The sequence below is a fragment of the Lissotriton vulgaris genome, chromosome 4_1 (assembly GCF_964263255.1).
Source record: "Lissotriton vulgaris chromosome 4_1, aLisVul1.2, whole genome shotgun sequence".
Lineage (NCBI taxonomy): Eukaryota > Metazoa > Chordata > Amphibia > Caudata > Salamandridae > Lissotriton > Lissotriton vulgaris.
In genome coordinates this window covers 2007614498-2007629401 of record NC_141691.1, presented here as the reverse complement: position 1 = coordinate 2007629401, position 14904 = coordinate 2007614498, and the positions used below count along the sequence as shown (strand labels likewise).

The following is a 14904-nucleotide window of genomic DNA, read 5'->3' as shown; positions in this document are numbered from 1 at the left end:
CTCCCCCTAAATATGTCCTTAATTCCTTTCCTTCTTGCAAAGCCAACAAAGACAACCCGCCCTCCACCTCTGACACACCAATCTCGCTCGCAACCTCCACTTTTCCCCACCTATAAACCCTATACCCCAACTCTCCTCCTGTCCCCCAACCGCTCCCCGCCCTTCACCACCAATTTCACCCCCTCCTGTTTCCATCGAGCCACCCAACCTTCCGTGCTCTGCCCTACTCTCTCTGGAAAATAAGCTAGGCTCTCTTATCACCTCCATCTCCCAGCTTGTAGCTACCATTTCACTTTTAAGCTACAAGAGCTCCACTATTCTTTACACCTCAACTCCTTTGGAAAACTCCCACCTTCCCACGAGATGCACCTCACCCCCCCACCCCAGTATAGCCAAGCATAACCAGTCGTCTGCAAACATCGTTAACTCACACAAGCCCTTGAACACCACCCTTCAACTTGCATCTCTGAATAACCCAGCTATATACACTATTCCGACCATCTCCTCTGTCAGAACCAAGCATCCACCTAAACCCTCCTGTGCACCCCTGTATAAGTACAATATCCCTATCACCCTTCTTAGCCCAAGTGCCCCAGTCACCAAAACAGTCTTGACAGAGCTGCGCTGTCTGCTCCACAACTGCAGATCTGAAATAAAACACAAACTTGAAATCTCCGATACCATCACCTTTCACAATATTGACATGCTCTTCCTAACAGAGACCTGGTTCAATGATACCTCTCACTCTATGTTTGATCTCCTATAACCCACAGGCTATTCTATTTTTAGGAATGACAGAACTGACAAAGTTGAGGGAGGTGTTGCAGTCATCTTTAGAAACTCCCTTCAACGTAAGGCTTTTCCTATCAGTGCCTTCCGCACTTTTGATTGTCTATCTCTTGAGCTACAACTACACCACCGCTCACCCCTCAGATTCCATGCCATTTACCGCCGCCTGGCAGCGGCTCTTCATTTATGGAGGAACTCACTGACTTCATCAGCGACCAATACTCGCAAAGTGACAATCAGACCTTCGTGGGTGACTTCAATCTCCACTGGGGCTCACTGCAAGACTCATCCGCGAATTTGCTGGCCACCTTCCTCTACACATACGATCGTATCCAACACTGCACAGAATCAACACATTCTAAGGGCTCAATCCTGGACCTTGTTATTTCGAAAGCAGGCATGCTCTCTATTGCTATCCCTATTCATGTAGGCTGGTCTGACCACCTCCTCATCCCATTCTCTCTTCACCTTGAAATGAAATGAAATGAAATGAAATGAAAAAGGTTCTTAATAAAGCGCACTGTGACCAAGCGGCTTCCTGGCGCTAGAGGTAAGAGCTGAGGGAGATGGGAGAAGCCAAAAGCTATTTAGCAGGAATATGCAATAGAAAACAAATGGGTTTTTAGGGCCTTACGGAATTGGGAGTAAATGGTGATTGATCTGATCGACAGAGGGAGACTGTTCCACTCTATAACTCTTGGCCAACCTAAGAGGGCTACCTCCTGGTTCTGTGACACTAAAAATATTGACACAAGTTCCCTCTGTGAATCAGCTTTGCTGTCACTTCCAAGGCTAGAACCGACAAGATGTTGACGGACTCACCTCCCAATGCCTCTCAGTCCTTGCAGTCGAAATCAATAACGTCGCTCCTCTCCAGAGCAAAAAGAAAAGGCCCATTCCCTCAGCACCTTGGTTCAACAAATCCCTCTATGAAGAAAGGAAGCACCTAAGACTCCTGGAGAAACAATGGAGGCAAGCGCCCTCCACCGAAAATGTGGCCACGCTTCGTTCAGCAAGATCCAAGTACCACAAGCACATCTTCCTTGGGAAAGCGTCGCACTTCAGAACCCTCCTTGACTCAGCCAAAAATAGACCCAAAAAACGAGTTGATCTCATCAAGAATACTAACAGCTCTCCCCCAACCTCCAAGTTGGAGGATTCTACAAAGAAAGCAGTGGACTTCGCTGTATTCTTTGACGAAAAAGTGAAATCACTTGTTGATCAGGTCGATCATCCTACCCCTCTAGAAGAGCGCAAATCACTAGCCATTTGGCAGAACTTCGACCCCATCTCCGAAGAAGCCCTCCTCAATTGCATCCTCGAAACAAAGCGCTCCAACCATTCTCTTGACCCCATCATTAGTGCCATTGACCTCTATACCCACTCTCTTCCCTATTGGACCACTCTGGTCAACCTGGACAACAACTCCATTGCAAAGTCTGCTTGATACCAACTGCGCCTTCTTTGGGGAATTTGTCGCTTCGTCCCGGAGCAAGACCTTAAAACCCTGGTCCAATTGCTGGTCCTCTCCAGACTGGACTACTGCAATTCTCTTCTCACTGGCCTTCCCAAATCCCACCCGTCCCCCCTTAAATCTGTTCTCCATTCAGCAGCTCGCTTCATTTATGGGGCCAAAAGAAGCGACCACATCACACACATGCTATCCTCCCTCCGCTGGCTTCCAATCGAGGCAAGATCTATCTACAAGACTGCCTGTATCACCCACAAAGCCTTGCACTCCTCCTCTCCTCGCTGCATGGCAAATAAACTGAAACTCTCTGGAGGCTCTAGACCATCACGTAATGCAGAAAATGTACTGCTGGAACCTCCCACTTTCAAGAAGGAATGATCAATGGCCAATCCTTTTCAGGCAACGCAGTGAGAATCTGGAACTCACTTCCGCCTCAGCTCCGGACCACCACCTTCCCCCAGGCCTTCAAAAACTGACCTCAAAGTTCTCCTCCTTCAAAGACACTTCCAAATTTAATTCACACCCTCTCGATTATCTGAAGGAAGACCTTCCATTATAGTGAATCCTTTTCTCCATGACCTTGGAAGGGCCTTCACAGTGTGTTCTGCCATTTATTGCAGTATTATCCTTCTACCTGTGTTTGGTACTCTTTTGTAACATGCACATGTCACTTTTCTCTTGTAACACACTGTTTGCTACCTCTTACATTTTGTTTGCTTTCAATACTTGCACAAGTACCACCATTGCCTACGTACCGTTTGTTCTTGTGTTTGAGTATCTGCCATATATTGCAGTACTATAACTCTACTTGTACTTTGTACGCTTTTGTAACCTGCACCTATGTCACTTTTTCCTCCTGTAATGCACCGTCTGCTACCTCTTGTACTTTGTTTGCGCACAATTGTCACTTTTGCCTCATGTAACTTAACGTTTGCTTTTGTAATTTGTTCACTTGTAATGTTCTCCTCATGTATCAGTTCTGTTCCTAATGTGAAGCGCTCTGACACCTTCGGGTAAAGTCTGCGCTATATAAAAACACATAAAATAAAATAAATAAAAAGGAGGTTGCTATACACTGGGGCAGGAAAACAGTTCCTAAAGTACAAGACTGGCTACGCAGTTTGGCATACTGCAATGTAAATGCTGAGACCTATGCCTATGCCCTACTCATCCCGCCCATATGGGGCCCATTCCGTACATATGTGGAAGCGGCCAAGCAGGCCTTGAACTCTCAACCGGACAACGGTATTGTGCCGGAGGGAGTGGGGTGATTGTAACTCATATCCTCAACATACACAATGTGTTATACAACCCGCAATGCCAAGCTGCTTTATATACTTGATTAAGGTGAACAGGGGGTAAGAGACCTGAGCCCCTGGGACACAAATTAGGGGTGGGCTTGGAGAAATGGCCCTACGAGAAATACACCTACAGCTACGTAGTTTCATTGTACTAGCCGTGCCAAATACAATTTTGATCGAGTTATCATAATGCACATGTAGAACTTGCGATGTCGATTTTTAATGGACTGGTAAACGAGGCTGCTCATATGTAACTTTTGTGTATGTTTACATAATGAAAAATCAAGTGTTTAAAAAAAATCAAGTGATTTCTTGAAAAAAAAGCAGCAAGAAGCCAAAAAATAAACAGGTGTGTTTTCAGCATCTCCCTGCAGGCGAGGCGGTCGGTTGGGTCCTCAGTGATGATGGGAGTGAGTTCCAAGAACTAGTTGCAGTGCCAGTAGAATTGCTTCGCTGCCAATGAAGTGTTGAAGAGAGGTGAATGTATAAGGAGGGAGGGCTTGCTCTGAGGTCCTTTCTGCCATCCGGAGATGGTGAGTAGTAATGCTATGTAGGGATGTGTACCTAGGTAAGCAGCTATAGGTCGGATGACAATATAAGGCCAAGGCATCCCTTGCTGATTCAAATGGAATTAGCACCCTATATAGAATGCGGAGGTTGGCGCGGGCTATCTGAAGGCGTACAATCCAGGGCCAGGCTACCCTTTGGCTGCTTTTTACGTTCAACTGCAGTTACATGAAATATACGAGAGAGATATAGGGCATGCTCATTAGGTTGTATTGTATGATATTAACGGGCGATGGTGTGACCAGCTTTACAGTCCACATGCAATCAGGCACTAACAGCTGGTCATTTTCCTCCCCATCATTAGCTACCCTCTCCTTCAGCTTTGATCCATGATTAAAAGATGGGCGACTCTCTTTCCTGTAGAGAGCATTAGCAGAGGTTAATAATGAATAGCTCTAGTGAGGCCAGCTAGTTTTCATAGTCAGCACAGACCTTTGACTTTTCTCGTTTCTCAAAATTAGATGGATATTCTTTAGTAGGCCACTGTTAATGTGTAGATGGAAAGAAGGAGCCCAGGAAGTGGAGAAAAGCATAGAGTAAATGGAGACCAAGCACAAACGTAATGGAGGAAGATATGGCGTGAACACTAAGCTCGGCACTAAACAAAGTAAAATACCATTGGCTTGGTTATTCACCCCAAGCACGCTCTCCACTCTCATCACAGAAGCTAAGCACAGAGATCACACCCGCTATGACATTTACATATAGTACTGTACCTGTGCCACAGGCTTCGATGCCTAGCTCTACCGTTCAAAGGGTGGCAGAAAAACAGATTACCTTCTCTATGGCCGCCTCTCTCTGGTTCTTGCTCATATTGGAGTGAATGCACACAGCCTTCAGCTGCGAGGGTAGTCCTGAGACCTAGAGTACAATGTGAACAACAGCGGGTAAGCGACAGCTCCACCAACTTACTTTTAGTATTACCTAGGGCCAGTACAGTTTTAAGACTATTATGTTCCAAGAGTCCTTGCATGTTTTTATTCGGTGTTTTTGCTTTAGACCTTTGATGCATCTTCTTTGTTATAGAGAGCTACAGTAGAATCCTTATTCATTCATTTCGCTGTAGCACCGGGTCCTTTCAGGGGCACCCATTCCTGTCACTGCTCAGACTTCTAGTTGCAGAATTACTAAAGTCTCTGTAATTATTTTCATTTCTTACTTGTGTTGGACTCTTTGCTTCCTAGAAATGTACAACAGGCTTGTGCATTTTGTCTCCCAAAGAGTTATAAAGGAATAGCTGAAAATAATGTTGTTGGAAACTTAGCTCTCTGCCACTTCATCAAGGAAAGTAATTCCAATGGAACAAACCTGTTTTTCCTAACTTTGATTCCTTTCTAATATAAAGTGCATTTAAAGAGTGTACCTTATATTAAGAGTTGCAAAGTTTTTGCTTGCAACCTTTGTAAAGTTACATGGATAATTTTTCAACTTCACAAAACAGCAAATTTTTTAACATCCCAAACATTGTAAGTAGCAAAGGAGAAGCTTGCGGAGATAACATCTATAAAGATATGCCACTGTTTGAGAAGAATTAAACATTTCTTGCAATGCAGTGAAAATGATGTTGCAATGAGCAATGTGAACTTAAACAGGGAAATTGAAGAAAAATGTGTTACACTTTTACTTTACAAACTATAAAGGATGGCTTGGTGTGTTAAAATGAACTTAGTATTATCAAGGAATTCAAGAAAGGGGCAGTCAATAGAGGGGAGATGGGAGCATAGAGGAAGTGTTGGAGGGTGAGGCACATTTATATGGTAAGCAAGAGCAACAAAACAATATAATAAAGCCCTCTGGCCTTTTCTGTTGACATACCTGGTCATCCATCAAAGAGACGAGGGGTGATATCACTAGGGTGATGCACTTGGACCTCTTTGCATAGAGGTATGCAGGAAGCTGGTAGCAGAGAGACTTTCCCATTCCGGTGGAGAGCACAACCAGAGTGGACAGACCTGTAAAACAATCAATGCAAAATGATGTGAAGAAAAGCCTAATCACACAACCACGTAGACATTCACGTAATGAGTAGGTTGAGATAACATTGGTTCTTCTGTGCAATCATATCTATTGAGATGCAGGATCATGTGGAGGGCCCTTACCTGCCTTATGAATCCTTGATGGCCAAGCTCCATTGACTCGGACTTTAGTGCACACTCAGGAATCTAACCTTAGGCACAAGTTATTCATTTAATGACTACTATTGACATGCATACGTTCTGAAATGCTGAAGAATGGGTAGCCAATTATCTCAAATATCAAAACTGTAGTGTAGCATGTCACGGAGCTGGGATTCATCTAGCACTTACATATATGTAATAACAAAGTATACATTTCATTACGTTTATTACATTTGTTCTTAAAATATGGGGGGGCGTGGCTTAAGGTGTCAAGATGGCGGTCGCACTCTAAGAGTACTCCGGACCCCCTCCGTCATCTGTCTTACATCCACCCGCTTGCGGCTAAAATCGGCTCCTGGCACCTACCTGCTGCGACTCCCCAGCCCACCTATATAATAATATAATAAGGGAAATTTATAAAGCGCATGGTTACGCTAAGAAGCGTGTCCCCGCGCTAACTGAAAAACTCAGGAGCGGAAGTGAGGAGTGGACCCGGTTATCTTGAAAATAGGTGTGTTTTTAGTTTCCTCCGGAAGCTAGATTCAGAAGGACCCAGACGGAGATCAAAGGGTAGAGCATTCCAGCTCTTCGCCACCAGGTAGCGAAAGGATCTTCCTCCCATGCGGGCCCTTCTCACCCTAGGGACCTTTAATATGCCTCCATGCGAGGAGCGCAAAGCGCGAGATGGTACATACCTGGTGACTAGGTGCTGGAGTGGTGCAGGCGCCTTCTCAGCAAGGATACGGTGACAGGTACAGAGGGATTTAAATTCAGCTCTGCTCCTTACTGGCAACCAGTGGAGGGTCTGAAGGGCAGCTTTGGAGTCCGATCTTTTAGGAAGTTTTAAAATGAGGCGGGCTGCAGCATTCAGTAGCACCTGAAGGCGATTGATTGCCTTACAGGTTGCTCCCAGATAGAGCAGGTTGCCAAAGTCCAGACGCGATGTGACGAGGGCATGCACCAGCGTTCTACGGGCGGACGTGGGAAGGAGAGCTAGGACCTTCCGTAGGCTTTTTAAAACGCTGAAACAGACGCCCGTCACCCTGTCGATCAGGGGCCCGAAAGACAGGTCTGCATCAAGCCAGACCCCAAGATTTCTGACTTCTTGCCGGGGTGTTGGAGCCTCACCTAGGCATGGGGGCCACCACGCCGAAGACCAGACAGATGGGTTCCCCCCCACCACGAGCACCTCGGTCTTGTTGCCATTTAATTTCAGGCAATTTGTGGACATCCAGGTTGCAAGATCTTGCATGCAAGCCCTGAAGCTGTCCATAGCAAGGCCGGGTGCACGCGAGAGGGAGACAACCAGCTGCGTATTTATTTTATTTATTTATTTTATATTCTTATAAAGCGCCAGACTAGACCCCCGAAGGGGTATCTCCGCGCTATTGCTGTACCACGAGAGTGTGCTAAATCCGAGTGTGTATCTAATATAGGGTGCAGAAGCTGGAAGGCAGTTATTTGTCAGGATACAAATACGTTTTTAGAGTCTTTCGGAAACTCAGATGACTGGGGATTGATCTGAGTTCTGCCGGCAAAGAATTCCAGAGTGCTGGTCCGGCATAAGCTAACGCACGGCCACCTTGTCTGGCCTTTTTTACTCTTGGTGTCTGCAAGAGCTGCTGATGACTGGAGCGCAGAGGTCGCCCAGGGATGTAGGACTGAAAGATCTTAGCCATGTATTTAGGGCCCTCTCCTATCATGCTCTTGTGTATGGTGCATAAAGTTTTGAATTGGACTCGCTTCCTCACTGGGAGCCAGTGGAGTCTCAGCAGCAGGGGATTAGAAGGGGTCCTTGCTGGAGCGTTCAGGACAATCCTTGCTGCTGTATTTTGGATTACTTGCAGTTTACTGAGCTGCTCCTCGTTTGCTCCGAGGAGCAGCCCATTGCAGTAATCCACCCTGCTGATGACCAAAGCCTGCACCAGCGTTTTTCTGTGATGGTCTGGTATGTAGGGGAAGACTCGTCTCAACATCCCAATAGCCCGGAAGCAGGTGCCAGCAACCTGATTAACATGTCCCTTAAAGGTAAGTTGCTGATCGAAGAGCACTCCCAGGTTCCTAACAGAGCTCTTAGGGGTGGGGACAGGACCTAGCTCCACGGGCCACCAGTCGGATGACCAATATGTTGCCGCTTGTCCAAAACACATGACCTCCGTTTTCCCCACATTACACTGCAGACAGTTAGTTGACATCCAGTCTGCAATGGCTCTCATGCCATCTGCAAAAGATCTTTTTATTGCAGATGTGAGAGTTTTGAAAGGGAAAAGGAGTTGGGTGTCGTCGGCATACGACACCGGGGTGAACCCGAAAGATCTAGCTAAGTTGGCTAGGGGTGCCACATACACATTGAAAAGTGTAGGACTGAGGCATGAGCCTTGTGGCACTCCCTTATTGAGCTCCCTTAGCGTGGATTTGTGGGAGCCCAGCCTAACTTCTTGGACACGACCAGTCAAAAAGCTCTTCATCCATGTCAGAGCCTCTCCCTCCACACCCACCTCACCTAGGCGGTCGAGGAGCACCGTGTGAGACACCGTATCGAAAGCGGCGGAAAGGTCCAACAGCTCCAGAATCATGGAGCTGCCCTCATCCAGTGCCATTCTGATGTTATTGGTCACTGTCTGAAGGGCTGATTCTGTGCTGTGGTTTGGACTGAAACCAGATTGTGAATAGTCCAGGCCATCCGTCGCTTCCAGATGTTGAGAAAGATAGGTGTTCACGTGCCTCTCTGTAACCTTGCCCAGGTAAGGCAGGAGGGAGATAGGTCGTAAGTTGGAGAGGTCTGTCCAAGGAGAAGATGCCTTTTTTCTAATCGGGTTCACCACCGCCCTTTTCCAATCTGCAGGAACCTGACCTTTCTTTAGGGAGATGTTAATCACATCCAGCATGTGCGGACCCATAAGAGAAATCATGGGGCCGACCATTTTAGTTGGAATAAGGTCATTAGGCGATCCAGATTTAATGTGGCTGCAGAGGGAAAGGAGCTCTGTGTTGGTGATCGGAGGAAAATATGAAAGGGTAGGTTTGTTGGTAGATACTAGTTTTTGAGGATGGTGGTGGCCTGTGTTAGTAATTTTTATAGCGTCATTGGCTGTTACTATTTTTGCATAAATGTTATTTATTTTATCCTCAAAATATCTCGAGACTTCATCGCATAGCTCTTGTGAGAAGTCCTCAGAGCTGTCACAAGCAGTTGGCTTAATGAAATTCTGCAGAATGTTAAAAAGCTCCTTAGAGCAGTTGCCAGCCTGTGCTATCTGCTGCGTTAAATGTTGTTTCCTGGCTTGCTTGATGTTTTTGTAATACTTGGATTGAGTGTCTAAGAAAGCTACTCTACTGCTCTCGGTCTTCCCTTTTCTCCAAGCTTTCTCAGCTCGTCTGCAGTTTTGTTTAGCTACCCTCAGTTCGTGGGTATACCAGCTATCTTGTTTAAGCACAGGATATTGTTTACAGGAAATTGTATCCTACGCCGTATCGTCGGCGTAGGATACAATTTGCAGTCCATGACCCACAGCAATCGGAGCCACTGGGGAGACATAAAGATTAAAAAGGGTTGGGGTCAGGGACGATCCCTGGGGAACGCCCTGACCCAATCCTATGTCTCTGGAGTAGTGATCACATTGGCGGACCTGGAAACTGCTCCCAGTCAGGATGGATCCATTGGAGTGCGGCTCCAGATATTCCTCCTCTATTCAGACACTGTAGCAAGGTGGAATGAGCTACAGTGTCGAATGCCGCACTCAGGTCCAATAGGATGAGGGCCATAGTATGACCCTTATCCACCCCCTGCCGTAGGGTCTCCACCGCCATCAGGAGCGCCGATTCCGTTGAATGGCGAGGACAGAAGCCAAATTGGGTGTCGTGCAATAAGGCAGCTTTGTCCACGAAATCCATTAGTTGCAGATTAACCGTTTTTTCGGCCACTTTGGCCAAGTAGGGTAGGAGAGAGATAGGCCGTAGGTTTTCTAATTTATCAAAACTGATAGTAGGTTTCTTCCTAAGGGGTAGGACCACCGCCTTTTTCCAGTCTTTGGGCACGGTCTTTGTGTTGATAGACACGTCCAGTAGATGCCTAATGTAGGGTTCTAAAACCACCAGGCTATCTGCTAGGCGTTTAGGTGTGGTAGGGTCCCGTGGAGATCCCAACTTCACAGATTTGCAGATTTTTAAGAGATCTTCTGGGGCGGGGTGACAAAGTTGGTCCATCTAAGTCTGTCTCCCCATTCCCTTGGGCTTTCCACAAATTCTGGCCCATTAGTGGGTTGAATTGGAAATGCCGAATACATTTTAGATATCTTTTCCGCAAAGAAATCTGCGATCCTATCGCAGGACTCAGGCGAGCAGTCATCAGGAACAGTGGCTGATTTCCCACTTGAAAGAGTTTTGTAGAGCGAAAACAGTTCTTTCATCGAGTTACCAGCTTCGCTAATTCTGGTCGCGTAATACGCAGCTTTAGACTTCCTAATTAAGCCATGGTAAAGTCGTCTCTCAGTCAAGTAGGCATCTCTAATATCCTTGGAGAGAGCCCTACGCCATTGTCTTTTGGCTCTCTTCAATGCGGTTTTCGTGTCTCGTAATTCATCGTTGAACCATGGGGCAGTTTTTTGCACACAGGTCACCAGGTTTGGCTTTTGACAGAGGAGCTGTACAATCTAGCGCATCATTGATGCGCTTACAGAGATAGGTGTTAGCCGTGTCTGCATCATTCCCCCCCAGGGTTTCCTCCTATAGTCAACGCCTCGCAAAACTTAGACTGGGAGAAGGTAGCCCATTTTCGTCTGAGATGATACAGTGCCGTTGGCTGCGGAGACCTACCTTCAGGAATTCGAATAGTGAAAGGTACCAGATGATGATCCGACCAGGGAATAGGGATAGGGGTCATAGCTTCTACTTCCCCCCAGTTGACGAATATGGGATCCAGCAGGTGTCCTAACTGATGGGTAGGACCACTTACAATTTGATTCAGTTGAAGGGCTCCTAATGCTTGACAGAAATTCTTGCTAACGTTATCTGAAGGGTTGTTAAAGTGTAAATTAAGGTCTCCGAGTATCAGAAATTTATCATTACATAGCGCGGTCTCAATAATGCTTTCAACCAGACTCTCCTCGAACCTGGCTGTGGGTCAGTGCTCAGGGTAAGTGCACAAGGAAATTAAAAGCAACAAAATACACAATTCAATTTTTAAAATGTGCGAGCATTCACTCCCGGCTTCCGCCTCAGGAGTCAATCAATTACAGTTCTGGCGCGCTAGCAGTCAGCGCTTTTAAAGGGTGTGAGTCGGAGTGGGCGTGGCCTCTAAAGTGGGCGTGTCCCAACGTTCGAGCCGCGATGGCGGCAGTGTAATCCTTCCCTGTCACAGCGCTCAGATCCGCTGTAGCAGGATTACTAACTGGCGTTTTTGCTGGGGTCAGTGCTCAGGGTAAGTGCACAAGGAAATTAAAAGCAACAAAATACACAATTCATTTTTTAAAATGTGCGAGCATTCACTCCCGGCTTCCGCCTCAGGAGTCGATCAATTACAGTTCTGGCACGCTAGCAGTCAGCGCTTTTAAAGGGTGTGAGTCGGAGTGGGCGTGGCCTCTAAAGTGGGCGTGTCCCAACGTTCGAGCCGCGATGGCGGCAGTGTAATCCTTCCCTGTCACAGCGCTCAGATCCGCTGTAGCAGGATTACTAACTGGCGTTTTTGCTGGGGTCAGTGCTCAGGGTAAGTGCACAAGGAAATTAAAAGCAAAAAATACACAATTCAATTTTTAAATTGCCTCGGTTCCAATTGGAGGCTCACCGTTGCTTCTCTTGCCTCCGTTGGGACTCCTCACTCGTGGGGCCTTCGGACACTTAAGATGGCGGCCTCCCCGCCGTCTCGTCTACGGGCCTGATGTCCCTGCCCTGATGGTCTGGCGTTCGGCTGCCCCGCTGGCTGCCTCTGACTTCCCCCTGAGGTGGTGGCCTCCGATGTCGACCAGTTGAGACGCCCGACGACCCGGGGCAGCGGAGCGGAGCTTCCTTATCCGTGTGGACGGGATCTGCTGGGGGCAGACACGGCTGTTCGCGCTGAGGGCATCGCCAGGGGCCCGGCGGGAGTCCTGCTGTTTCTTCGGCGGCGACAACCCGGTGAGTGGGGACCGCCGGTTTCGGATGCTGCTGCCAGACGGGGGCTGGTGACGTCAGACCCCCGTCCAGCTCTGTGTGGAGGTCTCCCCGATCCTTGGGTGGAGAGCAGGGGGCTGTGTGACGTCGGGAGCCGGCCCGAGACGCCGTGGACGCCGGCCCCCGGAGGGGCAAGGCATTCATTCCTGGCCCGGCTCCTGGATTATTGGGAGGCCCTGTGGGGGTGCGTCTGCCAGCTCCGGCCTGGTCCGGGCCTTCTGCCCCTCCTCCTTTATGGCGGGCGTCGGGCACCCGGCCCTCTTCTGCTGCGGCTGCTGGCTCCCGGGACCACAAGATGACTACCAGCTGCCCTTGACCTCTGGGCCTCGTGGAGGGTTGATGCCACTGGGTGCCCCATCCTCTGCTGCTCTACGTGTGGCCAGCTCCCCCCGGGGTCGCTGTTGGGGTGCTCAGCTTTGACCGCTTGGCTGGACTGCTGGAGATAGTGCCGCGCAGCGGAGCGCTTCGGCTACCATATTGGGTGGCTCCCCCCACCCCCCTTCCTGGAACCCCGGGGACCTTGTCACTATCGCTGGAGGTGGCCGGAGACGCTCTGGGGTCTTGGGGGTCACAGCTGTTGGCCAGAGGACTGTCACTGCTCTTGACTGTTGGGCTCTATCAGGAATCTCCTCCATCCTCTGGGTGACGGATGCCCCCCCTCATCCATGGGTGGTGGTGGCCGGAGGTACGGAGGCAGACTGACCTTCTGCATACTGAGCCCTGGTGGGGGGAGGCTTCCATTCTTTGGCGTCGGGGAGTGGTGACCGGCCACTACATAGGGTGGCAGGGGTTTTGGCGGCGGTGCCGGCCTGCCTCCCCCCGAATCCCCTTTAGGCGCGCTTGGTCGTCTTCTCCAGGGGCATGGGCAGAACCTGCACCACCCAGACCCCCATTCCTCCAACCCAAACAAAAATGGACCAATTCACTACATCGGACCAAGACCCTAGTGGAGGGGCTCCGGCTGCGCCTGGGATCACCGGGGGAGATCTCTCTACCAACCAACAGGCGATAAGTACCTCACAAGCCTCTGTGGAGAGCACGATAGGGGAGGTGCGGTGGATGTGCCCATAATTCGGCAGGACCTGCGCAACGCCACGGCACGCATCACGGAGACGGAATCCCAAATTTCCATGGTGGAAGAAGATGTGAGTACCCTCAAATCCCAGACACAGACCGCCGAACTGCATCGCAGGGCCGAGGACGCCGAAAACAGGGCGCGAAGAAACAACCTCGCCTACTGGGATTTCCAGAGGGAGTGGAGTGGGGACGGTCCAACACCTTTATAGAGTCCCGGATCCGCTCCTGGATGCCCAAAGAGAAACTGTCCCCCTGGTTTGCGGTGGAGTGAGCCCACTGCTCCTTTGCTCCCAAACCTCCACCTGGAGCCCCTGCTCGGCCCATTATTCTCAGACTCTTCAACTTTCGAGACAGGGACGCGATTCTGGGGGCGGCCAGGGAGCTAGGGGCCACTGCAATTCCAGAACTCCAGAAATATGGTCTTTCCGGATTACTCCAGAGAGGTGCAGACTCTGCGCCGATCCTACGACGCAGTTAAACAAAAACTCAGGTTGTTGGGCCTTCGCTATGGTCACCTCTTCCCGGCTCGGCTTAAGGTGATCTTCCAAGATAAGACATTCTTCTTTGATAACCCCCCCGACCCCCGACGGCATGGACCTGGCTCACGGAGGAGCGGCCCCTCCTGCCTGGAGCGACCCTTTCTTCTGCTCGGGGGCCCAGATGCAGCCGAAACAAGTTGCGCACAAGTCCCAGCGGCGCCGGACCGGGTCCCGGAGGAGGGGCAACCATCGGGGAGAGGTATCCTGGTCAGCGGTCCCAGCGCTCTCCGGCCCGCACTCCGAATCAGAGATCTCCCTCCCCCAACTTAGCTACTTCCCTGATTGATTTGGGCAGCATCCCTGGGCCCGGTGCGACTTTGCGAGGGGCTGTGTAAGACTCGGACCTGTCCGGAAGCCCTGTGGTCCGGGGATCGGGTGAGGAGGAGGGAGTGTGACTGGTACAGTGCGATGAACACTCCACAGTACACCCTTTGGGACTCCTTGCAACGTGACTATTCCTGACCCCATGGGCCGGGGCCGGCCCGGCTCTTCTGAATGGTTCAGTTGGGGTCTGGAGCATCATCGCAGTCCCGAGACTGTTGCCCCTTGCGGGCTACAAATTTATCATCTCATGTTTTAAGCGGTTAGCAAGTCATCCGAATAAATGGAGGGGGTCCAGCTTAGCCATGTCCTTAACTGCTCGCTTGCTAACCGTTTTAGATTAGTGTTTCCCCTCAGTGTGGGGTAGTTTATGGTTGGGATTTGTTCAGGGCGACAGATGCTTCCACTTCAGAAGTGTAGGGAGGAGCGAGTTAGGGGGCACGGGGAGGGGGGAGATCGTGGTCTCCCAACAGTATATTTTTTTAACCGCCTACTGGCCGCTGTGTTTTGTTTTCATTGGTAGCGCGCGTTCCTAGATGTCCCCGCTGATGACAGGCAGCTCACTACACCCCTTG

The 14904-nt window shown here is 49.5% G+C and overlaps 1 protein-coding gene across 1 annotated transcript in view; it reads right to left on the bottom strand.

Moving 5' to 3' along the window:
- RECQL4 (RecQ like helicase 4) overlaps positions 1–14904 on the bottom strand; it is a 249361-nt gene that overhangs the window by 105300 nt on the left and 129157 nt on the right. Inside the window, exons 13-14 of the mRNA XM_086966354.1 lie at positions 5944–6080; positions 4906–4989 (exon numbers count right to left, since the gene is read on the bottom strand). Coding sequence (XP_086822480.1) covers positions 4906–4989; positions 5944–6080 — 221 coding nt within the window. The remainder of the gene's footprint in view (positions 1–4905; positions 4990–5943; positions 6081–14904) is intronic.